The 15,512-nt window shown below is 40.3% G+C and overlaps 1 protein-coding gene across 1 annotated transcript in view; it reads left to right on the forward strand.

Moving 5' to 3' along the window:
- Nucleotides 1–6,421: 6,421 nt before the first annotated feature.
- Nucleotides 6,422–15,512, forward strand: part of AP3B1 (adaptor related protein complex 3 subunit beta 1) — a 270,204-nt gene continuing 261,113 nt past the window's right edge. The window contains 1 exon segment of the mRNA XM_077759898.1: nt 6,422–6,673. Coding sequence (XP_077616024.1) covers nt 6,546–6,673 — 128 coding nt within the window. The 5' untranslated portion in view covers nt 6,422–6,545.

Consider the following 15,512-nt stretch of genomic DNA (forward strand, 5'->3'; position numbering starts at 1 on the left):
TCCTCCACATCCTGTTTTATTCATTTATTTTTTTCTTTCATAGTTTATTGTCAAGTTGGTTTCCATATAACATCCAGTGCTCATCCCCACAAGTGCCCTCCTCCACGCTCATCACCCCCCTTCCCCTCTCCCCCACCCCCATCAGCNATGCATCAACACCCCATATCCCTTGGGTAAATTCCTAGCAGTGCTATTGCTGGGTCATAGGGGAGTTCTATTGTTAATTTTTTGAGGAACTTCTACATTGTTTTCCAGAGGGACTGCACCATTTTACATTCCCACCAACAGTGGAGGAGGGTGCCCATTTCTCCACATCCTCGCCAGCATCTAGAGTCTCCTGATTTGTTCATTTTAGCCACTCTGAGCAGTGTGAGGTGGTATCTCAGTGTGGTTTTGATTTATATTTCCCTGATGAGGAGGGATGCTGAGCATCATTTCATGTGTCTGTTGGCCATCTGGATGTCCTCTCTGGAGAAGTGTCTGTTCATGTCTTCTGCTCATTTCTTCACTGGATTATTTGTTTTCCTGATGTGGAGTTTGGTGAGTTCCTTATAGATTTTGGATACTAGCCCTTTATCTGATATGTCATTTGCAACTATCTTTTCCCATTCTGTTGGTTACCTATGAGTTTTATGGATTGTTTCCTTTGTTGTGCAGAAGGTTTTTATCTTGAGGTCCCAATAGTTCATTTTTGCTCTTGATTCCCTTGCCTTTGGTGATGTGTCAAGTAAGAAATGGCTGCGGTTGAGGTCAAGGAGGTTGTTTCCTGCTTTCTCCTCTAGGGTTTTGATGATTTCCTGTCTCACATTCAGGTCCTTTATCCATTTTGAGTTTATTTTTGTGTATGGTGTAAGAAAATGATCTAGGTTCATTCTTCTGCATGTTGCTGTCCAGTTATCCCAGCACCATCTGTCAAAGAGGCTGTCTTTTTTCCATTGGATACTCTTTATTGATTTATTTTTTGATAAGTTGGTTTGACAGGTATTCTTTTATTTGCAACAAAGGGTCTTGATTAAGAAAATAGTAGCGATGCCCGAGTAGCTCAGTTGGTTGAGCATCCAGCTCTTGATTTTGGCTCAGGTCATGATCCCAGTTTGGTGGGATCAAGCCCGCATCGGGCTCTGTGCTGAACATGATGCTTGCTTGGGATTCTCTCTCTCTGTCCCTCTCCCCCACTTGTACTCTTTCTCTCTAAAATTGAAAAAAAAATAGTGTTTATTTTTATAACATTTAATGGCTCATATATCCTCAAGTTGTATTGCCATCTTTCTCATAACTATTCTGTTATCATTGAACTTTAAAGTGATTTGAAAAATTTTCTATTATAAATACAGTTTTCTTTTCCAGTGGCTTTTGAATGACTTCTAGTAAATTTTCCGTTAGTTTCCTCAAACACGGGCCTTGGGTTGAATACTGAACTATAAGATTTAAAATTGAGTGATTTACCACCTAATTGAAGGCCATTTGGTTTTACTTTATCCCCTTTTGCTTTTCGACTTCCATTATAATCATTCCATTTGTGATTATACCAACTGTTGTAGCTCCAGCTGCATGAGCACATTTGAATGCATTAGTGTGTACGTCAGTGGTTCAGGAAATTTTTTTATGGCATCATGAAGATTTATGTCTGACTCTTGTAGGGCCTACTTTATGATTTCTTTTAACTATTATCCTCCAAAACAATATTGTTGAGTTTGAAGTGTTCAGAACTCTACATTTACTTAAGATACAGAATTATTCATCCTAATGTCTGTGAGAAATGACTCCAATTGTTTCACTCCCATGAAATCTATATATACTTCATTTACCTGCATAAGTTGGCTTTTCCATATTTTAAGATCTAGTACAAATGTTACTGTCTTATATGTGATTTCTTTTATTACATAGTTTGCAAGATGTTTTCATTTCTCACTATACTTACTAATCTACCTCATTATCTATTGAAGGTGAAGCAATAATGGGAGCAGAGTACCATAACAGCTGTAGACTCATCTTTCAGAGACTCATAGGTCTCAATATAATACAAATATATATGCATCAAATCATTTATGGAAGCATAATTTGTAATAGCAAAAGATTAGACACAAATCAAAAGTTCATCAATAGGGCACTGGTTTAATGAATTTTAATACAGCTATAAAACAGCTATAAAAAAGAAAAATGTTTGTATATATTGACATGGCACAGTCTCCACGAAATATCAGGAAGTATTTGAATAAGTGGTATAGCAGAGTAATTAGCAGTGTGGACTCTGATGTCTGGTCTAGGTTCAAAGACAGGCTCTTCTATTTATTAGCTGTGTAACTCATCTCAAGCCCAGTTCCTCAATTTTTTGGCCTGTGAAATCAGGATACTAGTGATAACTACCACACACGATTCTCTGATGATCAAATGAATTGATAACATGCATAGCACTTAAAAAAGAGTGCCTGGCCCCTAAGAAAATAATTGAACTACAACAATGAGATGTGATACTAAATGATAAATGATACTAAATTATGTAATATAGTTCCAAAAAATGAAAACTTAAATCTCCTTTAATGTATTCACATTAAATATTTTCACCATTATTACTTTGTGTCGTAGTATTAGACATACTCATGTAGAGGATTGTCTCCTCTATTATTATAATGTCTTTGAGGACAAGGCCTGGCTTTTCCTCAAGTGTGTGTCCTACATGATCTCCAGAATGTACCATGCACAAGGCACTTTCCATAGGCATGTGTTGATGGAATTAATAAAACACTCAGATTCTTCTCTGCCTATGAATATAATTTCAGAGCTTTAATAATCAGAGATTAGTTTTTTTAAGTCTTATTTATTTACTTTGGGGCGGGTAGGGGCAGAGAGAGAGAGAGAGAATCCCAAACAGGTTCCTTGCTGCCAGTGGAGCCCAACACAGGGCTCAATCTCACAAACCATGAGATGACTACCTGAACAGAAATCAAGAGTCAGATGCTTAACTGACTGGGCCATCTAAGCACCCCAATTAGAGAGTAGTTTTATTGTTTTATTTTTTTAATGTTTATTCATTTTTGAAAGAGAGAGAGAGAGAGAGAGAACCTGAGTGAGGAAAGGGTAGAGAGAGAGGGAGACACAGAATCTGAAACAGCCCCACGCTTTAAACCTTCGGCACAGAACTTGATGCAGGGCTCAAACCCATGAACCATGAAATCATGACCGGAGCAAAAGTTAGATGACTGAGCCATCCGGATGCGCCTAGAGAGTAGCTTTAGATGTCTAAGAGAGTATATGAATATATGACACTTACAATTTCAACATTTAGGGGCAAATCCAGAGATTTTGTTACAAAAGAAGTTAGGTAGTTTAACTTCTACCTGGAACAATATTCTGAAACTGTTACTTTCTTTTCCTTATTTAAAAAATGAACTTTAGGGGTGCCTGGGTGGCTCAGTTGGCTAAGGTCCGACTTCAACTCAGGTCATGATCTCACAGTTCGTGGTTTTGAGCCCCACATTGGGCTTTTGTGCTGACAGCTAGCTCAGAGCCCAGAGCCCAGAGCCTGTCTTCAGATTTCTGTGTCTCCCTGTCTCTCTGACCCTCCCCTGCTCACACTGTCTCTATCTCCCTCTCGAAAATAAATAAAACATTAAAAAAAAGAATTTTATTATTATTTTTCAACTTTATTTATTTCGAGAGAGAGAGCATCAGCAGGGGAGGGGCAGAGAGTGAGGGAGACAGGGAATCCCAAGCAGGCTCCACCCTGTATGCCCAGAGCCTGACTTGGGGTTTGAATTTATGAACTGTGAAATCATGATCTGAGCCAAAATCAGCAGTCAGAGGCTCAACTAACTGAGCCCACCCAGGTACCCCAAGAAGAGATATATTTATATATTTATTTATTTATTTACTATTAAATTTTTAAAAAATATTTTTTTATTTTCAAGAGACAGAGAGAGCAGCAGCAGAGGCAGAGCAGAGAGAGAGAGACACACAGAACCCAAAGTAGGCTCCAAGCTCTGAGCTGTCAGCCCAGAGCCCGATGTAGGGCTCCAACTCATGAACCATGAGATCACAGCGTGAGCAGAAGTCAGATGCTTAACTGACTGAGCCACCCAGGCACCCTCATATCTGTCAGGTTTTTTTTTTTTTTTTTTTAGTATTTCTTTATTTTTGAGAGAAAGAGAGATAGTGCAAGTGGGGGAGGGCCAGAGAGAGAGGGAGACAGAGAGTCTGAGCAGGCTCCAGGCTCTGAGCTGTGAGCATAGAGCCTGATATGGAGCTTAAACCCATGGAACTGCAAGATCATGACCTGAGCCGAAATCAGACACTTAACTGAGTAAGCCATCCAGGGTCCCTAAAACCTGTCAAGTTTAGACCAGACTATGAAGTTTGGAGGATGTTCCCTCCTCTCCACCCAAAGACCAGGTCATAGTCATGGGTGTTTCACAGTAACAGTGTAGCCTTCACTTTTTAAATTAATTTTAATTTGTTAAATTAAGACTTTATTTATTTATTTTGAGCCTTTTAAGGTTCACAGAAAAATTGAGAGGAAAGTACAGAGATTTGCCATATACCTCCTACCCCCACACATGCACAGTGTTTCCATTATCAACATCCTCACCAAAATGGTACATTTGTTGCAATTGATGACTTACATTGACACTTTATTATCACCTAAAGTCCATAGTTTACATTTGGGTTTACTCTTGGTGTTGTACTTCTTTTTTTTTTTTTTTTTTTTTTNAGGGAGACAGAATCCCAGGCAGGCTCCACACTTAGTGAGGAGCCGGACCTGAGGCTCAGTTTCACCACTGTGAGACCATGACCTGAGGCGAAATCAAGAGTAGTACACTTAACCCACTGAGCCCCCCAGGTGCCCCTTGATGTGTGTATTCTATGGTCTTGAACAAATGTATAATGACATGTATCCATCATTATGGTATCATACAGGGTATTTTCATTGCCCGAAGAATCCTCTGTGCTCTGCTTATTTATCCGGCTCTCTTCTCCAACTCCTGGCAGCTAGTGATTTTTTTCATTGTCTCCATAATTTGCCTTTTCCAGAATGTACAGTTAGAATCATACAGTAGGTAGCCTTTTCAGATTTGCTTCTCTTACTTAGTAATGTGCGTTTAAGTTCCCTCTAGGTCTTTTCTTGGCTTGATACCTCATTTCCTTTGAAGATCTGAAGAATATTACACTGTCTGGATAGATCACGGTTTACTTATCCATTCACTTACTGAAGGACATTTTGGTTGCTTCCAAGTTTTGGTAGTTATGAATAATGCTTTTATAAACACCATGTGCAGGTTTTGGGGTGGGCATATTTTTAACCCCTGTAAATGTCAAGGGGTGGTATTGCTGGATTATATGATAGAAGTATTTTTAATTTGGTAAGAAACTGACAGTCTCTTCCAAATGTTTGTACCACTTTGCATTCCTACACGTAATGAGTGGGAGTTCCTATGTGTCACATTTAGAGTTTTCAAGTCTTCCAGATTTTATTTTAGCAGGTGTGCAATGGTATTTCATGATTTTCTGTGTGGCTTTTTGCGTTGATCCTTGAACAGGCTCTACCCTCCTCCTAGAGGAGCTGGGTCCCAGGTTGTGTTTCACTAGACCCTAACTGTTTCTGGCCTCTGGGTCTCAACTCTAACTCTATTAGAGGGGGAAAGAACAGGGAAAGGGAAGGGAAGGCTCTGAAATCTTCCTGAGCTGGCAGCCTGGGGGAGGTTATGCCTGAAAGAGGCTTTGTCAAGTGCTACTCTGAGGCCAGGCAACTTTCAGCGTTAGCTCCCTAGCAAACGTTAGGGTGTGTTGACAGTGGGAAAGAAAGACGTGTCCAGATAATACATTACACCTGGCGCTTGAGGTGGATCTGTTTTATTTTAGGTAGGTAGAGGCCAGTAGGAAGAACTCCTTTAGCCCCTGGGAATTGTGGCCCCTGGATTTTCGTTCAATGCTTTCACTGGAATGAGCCCTTCCCAGTTGGGTCTCAAAGGCCCAGTCTTTAGGGAAAGGGCTTGCGTGGGACGGATGTGAAAGTAAGGCAACGCTGGCAAGAGGAAGTGGAGCAGAAACCGGCCCACGAAAGGAAAAGCGATCGTCTTAGATTTAGGACGCTTGTTCAGGTGTGTTAGATGGCATTTCAGAAGAAATCTGAAAGCCACTGGTTTACAACAGTAATCAAGTAAAAGTGTTCCGGCTGGGGAAACCTCCTTTAGGGATCAAATTCGATACAAAGGGTATTTCTCTCCGAAAAACTTTAAAAGCCGGTGACCCCTCTGGTTCCGCCCACCGCCTCCTGGCCGCACCTCCTGGGACGGAGCGGCTCAGCCACCTCAAAAACCCGGAGAAGGCAAATCCGCTCAGGCCTGGGAGAGGGGGGCTCCGGCCTGGCTGCACACTGGGCATGCGCAGGGGGTGGGCCGCCAGGGCGTCCAAGGGAGCCGTGACGAGTCCGGAAGCGCTAGCTAGCGCCCCTCCGCTCGAGAACTAGTTTTGTTCCGCGTCCTCGGGACAGGAGCTCTTCGCGGAGAAGCCCCGGCAGGACCAACCCGACCCCAGCCAGCACCGCAGAAATGTCCAGCAACAGCTTCGCTTACAGCGAGCAGTCCGGAGGAGGGGAGGCGACGGAGCTGGGTCAGGAGGCGACCTCAACCATTTCCCCCTCCGGCGCCTTCGGCCTCTTTAGCAGCGATTTGAAGAAGTGAGGAAGAAGGTTTGGGGTGTGGGGCTGGGAGTGGGGAGCTGGAGACCCCGGAGGATTGGGCCACGGGTTTGGGCTTGGACCCCAAGAAAGGTGGGGTCGCCCCGAGACCGCCCCGGAGCCGGCGGTAACGTTTCTCGCTGGTGGGTGGGGTTGGGTCAGTGGGGAGTTGGGGGAGTTGTGGGGGAGAGTTTGGAGTGAGTGTGTGTTGGGGTGTCTCGTCGTTCACACTTCAGCGAGAAAAGAACCGTTTGGGGAGCTTCAGGTCGCATCCCCAGTGGCTCTGATTAAGTGGGTCTGGTCTGGGCCTCCGGAATCTGATTTCTGAACAAACACTTTTAGCTTATTTAATATTTGCTGGATCAAACTTGGGGGAATTGGGCGCTATGATGAACAAGGTGATAGAGGAGTTGAGAGGACGCGTTAGTTTGTTGCTTATGGGAAACTCTTCCGGAGTCTGGAGTGTAGGAGCTTGGAGGTAGATGTTTTAGGCACTTTACTAATGGACAAACTGTTCTGTACGAACATTGAGGTTCTTGGACAACATCCTTTGCACTACAGGGAAAAAAAAATCCCGCAATACCAAAGTAATACGCATGTAAGGAGAGAAAAGAATATGACTGTGAACAAATTCTTAAGTTTTACAGATTGATAACATGAATTTTGTTTATTATTTATTTATTTTTAATTATTTTAATGTTTTTATTTTTGAGAGACAGAGCATGAGCAGGGTAGGTGCTGAGAGAGAGGGAGACACAGACTCCCAAGCGGGCTCCAGGCTCTGAGCTGCCAGCACAGAGCCTAACCTCAGGAACCATGAGATTATGACCTGAGTCGAAGTCGGACACTTAACTCAGTGAGCCACCCAGGTGCCCAAATAACGTGATTTTTAAAGGCAAATACTAAACAGTGTACATTTAGTTGTGTAAAGAGAAAAATAAGTACCACCAAAAAATGGAAAGAAAATACCCCCAAACTTTTTGGTGAGAGGGGGTTTAAACTTCTAGAATTCTGGTAACTTTATATTGTATTTTAATCATTTTTAGAGTTCTCTTATTTTATTGTCTCAGTACTAGACTATGGTCACATAATAGGCAATCACTAGATTCATGCTAACTTAAGCTAAAGTAGCTGTGCTGATGGTTTTGTAGATGTCAGAGAAGTATAATTTAAATTTTTAAAATTTTTACTAGCAAGACCGGTCAGTCTGGAAGGTTGCTAGTGGTTGAAATTGGGTTTAAATTTTGATTGTATTAAGCTGACTGAAATCTTAAATACAGCATGTGGAATAGTTTTCTTCACCCTTGTTCTTAGGTAAGATAATTTCTCTTCATTTTTCATTCAGTGCATTTAGAATGATGGATTGTTCTAAAGTGGGCTTGTTGCAGTTGTACACTTCTGTTAGCAAAATGTTCAGATGTTGAATAACCCTGTAAGTCAGCCTCAGTCTGTTTTGCATGTGATTTGCTTACAATTAATTTACTTGTATGGTTTGTTAACATCTAAGATGTTTTTCTCTTAGAGTTTCTTCTGACTTCCTATTTTGTCAGATTTGGGCCTGGTTTGGACAACCACGTATGGCTTTGACTATGACCAGTGCTGTTGAGGTGACCAAATGGGTTGGATATAAAATAAAAATAGCTAATGGGCACCTGGGTGGCTCAGTCGGTTAAGTGTCCGACTTGACTCAGGTCATGATCTCATGGTTTGTGGGTTTGAGCCCTACATCAGGCTCTGTGCTGACAGCTTGGAGCATGGAGCCTGCTTCAGGTTCTGTGTCTTCCCCTCTCTCTGACCCTCCCCTGCTGGTACTCTGTCTCTTTTTCTCAAAAATAAATAAACATTAAAAAATAAAAATAGCCAATATTTATTGAATGCTTGTGCGTTTGTGCACACTACTTTACATTTATTATCTCATTCAGTCTTCCCTAGTACCTCAGTGGCTTGTTATCAGATACTTACCTGTTTTGCAGATGAGGAGATTGGAGCACATGTGTTTAAAACTTGTCCAAGATCACAAAGCTTGAACACCACACTCTGAATTTGAACACAGACTTAATCTCAGAGCCCATTCTCTCAAGTTCTTGGATATATTACTTATCACTTGATGAAATTTATTGTGCCTTTCTGAGAGAATGCATACAACTTATTAAAAATTTAAAACTTTGAAAAGTAGCTGTAGACCATGTATTACCTTGAAGTTTCCAGGAATTAGAAACATTTTGGTCATTGAACTGCAAACCTAGTGGGATTGTATATGAGCAAGGAGACCCCTGTTCTGGAAATGCTCTTTTAATCTCTCTTGAGCCTACATTCTTTTTTAAAATGGTGGTATTTCTTGACTTTTTTTTTTCAACCAAATGACAAAATTTAAGTAAAAAAAAACTTAAAGCTTATCCTATTCCTCTGCTCTCATTTTTTTTTAATTGAGGTATTCTTGCATGTAACATGATATATTGGTTTCAAGTGTATAACTTAATGATTCAATATTTGTATATATTCAGAAATGATCACCACAGTAGGTCTAGTTAACATTTGTCACCATACATAGTTACAGTTTTTTTCTTGTGATGAGGACATTTAAGATTTATTGTCAGCAATTTTTAAATATGCAATACAGTGTTATCGACTGTAGTTCCCAAGCTGTACAGTGCATCCCATGACTGACTTATTTCATACCTGGAAGTTACTCTTTTGACCCTCTCCACCCATTCACCTGCCAACTGTGCTTTAATTTTAGATGATTTACTTTGAAATAGTTTCAGATTTACAAAAAAGTTGCAAGAATGGAACAAGGACCTACCCTTTATGTATATTCACCGCTTAAAAATTTTCTTTGCTACATTGCTTTATTTTTCTCTTTCTCCATATACTTACACACACACGCACACACACAGAGGCATTCATATTATGTTTTTTGATTCACTGAAAAATAGGTGCTAAACATCCTGTCTCTTTACTCTTAATACCTTGGTATGTATTTTTTAAGAACAGTAAATTTTTTTTTTACACAACCACAGTACCATTCATTATATTTGGGAAATTTAATATCAGTACAGTCTGTAGTCTGTAATTCAGTGTTGTCATTTGTCCCAATAATTTTTTTTAGGTTTTTTTTTTTTTTTCCCCATCTAGTACAGCATCCAGTACAGGATCATGCACTTCATTTAGTTGTTATATCTCTTTTAATCTCCTTTAAATCTGAAATAGTTCCTTAACCTTTGTTGTTCACTACTTGGGCACCTTTGAAGAATTCAAGCCAGTTATTTTATAGCATGTTAATCACTTTGGCTTTGTTGGTGTTTTCTTCATGTTTAGATTCATGTTACCTACCTCTGGCTAGAATACTACCATAGTGATGTGACTTTCACAGACTTGCATCTGGGGGCAGAGTGTAAAATATTGTCCTTTATTTTTTTCTCCAGTGGTCTTTCAGTGGGGGCTTGGGGGGGGGGGCGTGCTGTNACTGTGAGATCATGACCTCAGCCGAAGACTGACAATCGACTGAGCCACCCAGGCACCCCTCTCCTGAGCCATTCTTTACCACAGTGGCTGCAAAATGTTGATTTCCAGCTCTCCCACTTATTGTAATCTGCTCTTTGGCCTCTTGTCTTAAAGCTCTGTGTCCTTTGATCCTTCACTAACCACCTCAGGGATGCCTAATCACTTCCTAGTGACAATTACTGATGAGTTTTGTTTTCTGAATTTAATCTTATTTATCAAAAATTTTTTGTGCCTGTCTCCCTTTAAACAAAACCAGGATTAGGGACGTTTAGGTCATTTTATAAAAGCAGATCCTATACATCATTTATTGGTTAATCATGACTATAGTAGATTGTTGGTTTCAAGATTTCCAGTTTTTTCATTTAAAATGTATTTTTTTTGTTTTCTTGTATTTCTTTCTTTTGGGATTGTTGTCAACTTTTATTGTTTTTACTTTTCTTCTAAATTACTTTCCTGCTTTATCTTAAAGAAGTTCATCTTTTATCTTAGCCAGGTTGGCTGTGTGTGTACAGTTAAAAATAATTTTTGGTCACCTGGGTGGCTCAGTAGGTTAAGTGTCTGACTCTTGGTTTTAGCTCAGGTCATGATCTCATGGTTTGTACATTTGAGCCCTGCATCAGGCTCTGTGCTGACAGTGCAGAGCCTGCTTGGGATTTTCTCTCTCTCCCCCCTCTCTCCCAAAATAAATAAATAAATTAAAAAAAATAATTTTAGTAATTTTATTTCTGGGTTAAACAATATCTAGAAAGAAACAAGAGACAAACTTTTCTTAACAATGGTAAAACTACTAAATTTCTGAATCTCCTCTACTTTGAGAATATCACGGTGTGTTAGAAAGAGCATTGGACCTGGAGTGAGAAGAACTGGGTTTAAGTTCCTGTTTTCCACTTGGAGTAATCTTTCCTTGTTTACTTTGCTTGATCTCTTCATTTTTTTTTTAAGTTTATTTATTTTTTGAGAGAGAGAACATGCTCAGGGAAGGGGCAGGGAGGGAGAAGGAGAGGGAATCCCAAGCAGGCTCCACACAGTCAGCACAGAGCCCAAAGTGGGGTTCGAACTCATGAACTGTGAGATTGTACGACGTGAGCTGAAATCAAGAGTTCCACACTTAACCCGACTGAGCCACCCAGGTTCTACTGCTTGATCTCTTCATACTTCAGTGTCCTCTTTCCTAGAAGGGTAATGATACTTGCCTATTTTGTGAGGTTCTCATAAGATGGTAGAGTTGAAAGTGATTTCTAAACCAGAATATTAACTAACAGTATTTGGAAAAGCTAGTGGAAGCTTCGCTGAGGCGCTGACAATTTAGGTCTTAAGGCCTAAGAAGTTTTTTGCCAGGTGGAGGAAAGTGGGAGTTCCTTAGGCAGCGTATGTAGAAATCAGGAGACTTGCAAAAAAAAAAACAACCATGTATGTTCAGGTGAGACATAGACATTTATGAGCTATAGGCAGTACTTAAAGCATGGTAATGGGCAAATGACCCCTCCATCGCCCCACCCTCGCCAGAGAACTTCTCTTTTTTAGAAAAGAAGGCATTTTATTTTTATAAAAAATTTTTTTAAATGGTTTATTTATTTTTGAGAGAGAGAGAGAGAGACAGCGTGAGCAGGGGAGGGTCAGAGAGAGAGAGAGAGGGAGACACAGAATCTGAAGCAGACTCCAGGCTCTGAGCTGCCAGCACAGAGCCTGACGTGGGGTTTGAACCCATGAATGGTGAGATCATGACCTGAGCCGAAGCCAGACACTCAACTGACTGAGCCACCCAGGCACCCCAAGACGACATTTTAGACAGTCTGAGGGAACACCAACATTTAAGGTTGGAATTAGGGAAAGAGATAGGCTCTGACAGAGGAAGGTTAAACAAACAAAAAAGGAAAGGGGGGGTGCAGACCTAAGAGGAAAGTTAATAAGAGGAAATGGTCAACTATGTTAAGAGTTACATAGTGAAGATAAATAGAATGAAGTCTGAAAAGAGGTCATTGGGTTTAATAATAAAAGAGAACCTTAGTAATTAGTAACTTAGCAATGCAGTACCACCTCAAACACACTGAAAGATAGCATTTTTAGTTTCTCTTGAAATTGCGGTGTTTTTTTCATTTGTTTAGATTCACAGAACTGATTTAGACCCCAAACTGGGGCTGCACTGCATTCCTGTAGCCATACTGTATCCTGTGATACAATGTAGTCACTATTACATCATTGTTCTTGTATTGCATGAATAAAGCCTCGCTTATTTTTTTAGTTGTTTTATTTATTGTCAACTTTACAACATCAGCCATGAAAATTACATAAAACCTTTTAGTCTTTCATGTCAGTGTTTCTTAGTGGATTCCAATAGTAAGATTACATGGGTCTGTGGTTTCTGTGTAATTACAGCAAATCTAAGCTTATTTCCGTCACTTTTTCTCTCATTCAAAAAGACATATGGAAATGCAGCTGAGTGAAAGTAACCTTTTTATAGGGGTGTTCTGGAGTGTACTTTATTAAAAATAAAGATAAACTGGTCCTAGATGTCAGTGCTTTAATAATAGTAATGTATTATTTGGGACATACTTCAAAGAGTCATTGTGTCTTACACAAGGTTTTAAACTTTTTTGTGACGTTACATTTTTTTTCTTAAATAGTTTATTGTCAGGTTGATTTCCATATAACACCCAGTGCTCATCCCAACAAGTGTCCTCCTCCATGCCCATCACCACCCTTCCCTTCTCGCCCACCCCCTTTAGGCCTCAGTTGTTCTCAGCATTCATGACTCTCTCATGGTTTGCCTCCCTCCCTCTCCCCAACTATGTTTCCCCTTTGCTTCCCCATGGTCCCCTGTTAAGTTTCTCCTGTTCCACTTATAAGTGAGAACATATGGTATCTATCCTTCTCTGCCTGACTCATTTTGCTTAGCATAACACTCTCAAGTTCCATCCCTGTTGCTTTGTTGCTACAAATGGCAAGGTTTCATTCTTTCTCATTGGCCATGGAGTATTCCATTGTATAGATAAACCACACCTTCTTGGTCCATTCATCAGTTGATGGACACTTAGGCTCTTTCCATGTTTTTGGCTTTTGTTGAGAGTGCTGCTATGAACATTGGGGTACATGTGCCCCTATGCATCAGCACCCCTGTATTCCTTGTGTAAATTCCTAGCAGTGCTGTTGCTGGGTCCTAGGGGAGTTCTAGTGTTAATTTTTTGAGGAAGCTCCACACTGTTTTCCAGAGGCGCTGCACCAGTTTACATTCCCACCAACAGTGGAGGACGGTGTCCATTTCTCCACATTCTCGCCAGCATCTATAGTCTCCTGATTTGTTCATTTAATTTTATTTTTTAATACTTAAAATTTTTAAAAAGATTTTTATTTATTTCTGAGAGAGAGAGAGAGAGAGACAGCGTGAGCAGGGGAGGGTTAGAGAAAGAGAGAGACACAGAATCTGAAGCAGGCTCTAGGCTCTGAGCTAGCCGTCAGCACAGAGCCCGACGCGGGGCTCGAACCCATGAACCATGTGATCATGACCTGAGCTGAAGTCAGACGCTTAACTGACTGAGCAACCCAGGCGCCCCTGATTTGTTCATTTTAGCCACTCTGACTGGCGTGAGGTGGTATCTCAGTGTGGTTTTGATTTGTATTTCCCTGATGATCAGTGACGCTGACCATTGTTTCATGTGTCTGTTGGCCATCTGGATATCTTCTCTTGAGAAGTGTCTGTTCATGCCTTCTGCCCATTTCTTCACTGGATTATTTGTTTTTCAGGTGTGGAGTTTGGTAAGTTCCTTATAGAGTTTGGATACTAGCCCTTTATCTGATATGTCATTTGCAGCTCTCTTTTCCCATTCCGTCAGTTGCCTATTAGTTTTATGGATTGTTTCCTTTGCCATGCAGAAGCTTTTTATCTTGATGAGGTCCCAATAGTTCATTTTTGCTCTTGATTCCCTTGCCTTTGGGNTGGTCTTTTGTGGTTCCGTACCAGTGGTAGGATAGTTTGTTCTATCTTTGAGAAGAATGCTGGTGCAATTTTAATTGGGATTGGATTGAGGTGTAGATTGCTTTGGCTAGTAATGACATTTTGACAATATTTATTCTTCTGACCCATGAGCATGGAATGTTTTTCCATTTCTTTGTGTCGTCTTCAATTTCCTTCATAAGTTTTCTATAGTTTTCATCATATAGATCTCCTATATCTTTGGTTAGGTTTATTCCTAGGTATTTTATGGTTTTTTGTGCAATTGTGAATGAGATCAGTTTCTTGATTTCTCTTTCTGTTCCTTCATTATTGGTGTATAAAAATGCAACTGATTTCTGTACATTGATTTTGTACCCTGCGACTTTGATGAATTCATGGATCAGTTCTAGTAGGCTTCTGGTAGAGTCTGTCGGGTTTTCTATGTAGAGTATCATGTCATCTAAGAAAAGTGAAAGTTTAACTTTTTTGCCAATTCTGATGCCTTTATTTCCTTTTGTTGTTTGATTGCTGATGCTAGGACTTCCAGCACTATGTTAAAGAACAGTGGTGAGAGTGGACATCCCTGTCGTGTTCCTGATCTCAGGGGGAAAGCTCTCAGTTTTTTCCCGTTGAGGATGATGTTAGCTGAGGGCCTCTCATAGATCGGTTTTACGATGTTTAAGTAAGTTCCTTCTATCCCAGCTTTCTCAGGGGTCTTGATTAAGAAGGGATGCTGTATTTTGTCCAATGCTTTGTCTGCATCTATCGACAGGATCATAATGGTTTTTATCTTTTCTTTTGTTGATGGGATGTATCACATTGATTGATTTGCGAATTTTGAACCAGCCCTCTAACCCAGGAATGAATCCCACTTGATCACGGTGGATAATTCTTTTTATGTGCTGTTGCATTTGATTTGTAAGTATCTTGTTGAGGATTTTTGCATCCGTATTTATCAAGGATATTGGCCTGTAGTCTCTTTTTTTTGCTGGGTCTCTGTCTGGCGTGGGAATCAAAGTGATGCTGACTTCGTAGAGTGAGTCCAGAAGTTTTCCTTCGATTTCTATTTTTTGGAATAGCTTGAGAAGAATGGGTATTAACTCTGATTTAAATGTCTGGTAGATTTCCCCAGGGAAGCCATCTGGCCTAGGGCTCTTACTTGTTGAGAGATTTTTGATAACTGATTCAATTTCTTCACTAGTTATAAGTCTGTTCAGATTTTCTATCTCTTCTTGTGTGAATTTTGGTAGTGAGTGTGTGCTTAGGAATTTGTCCATTTCTTCTAAGTTGTCTAGTGTGTTGGCATATAATTTTTCATAGTATTCCCTGATAATTGCTTGTGTTTCTGAGGGATTGGTTGTAATGTCCATTTTCATTCATGATTTTGTCTATTTGGGTGCTCTC

The sequence above is a fragment of the Crocuta crocuta genome, unplaced genomic scaffold, assembly GCF_008692635.1.
Source record: "Crocuta crocuta isolate KB4526 unplaced genomic scaffold, BGI_CrCroc_1.0 scaffold162, whole genome shotgun sequence".
Classification (NCBI taxonomy): domain Eukaryota; kingdom Metazoa; phylum Chordata; class Mammalia; order Carnivora; family Hyaenidae; genus Crocuta; species Crocuta crocuta.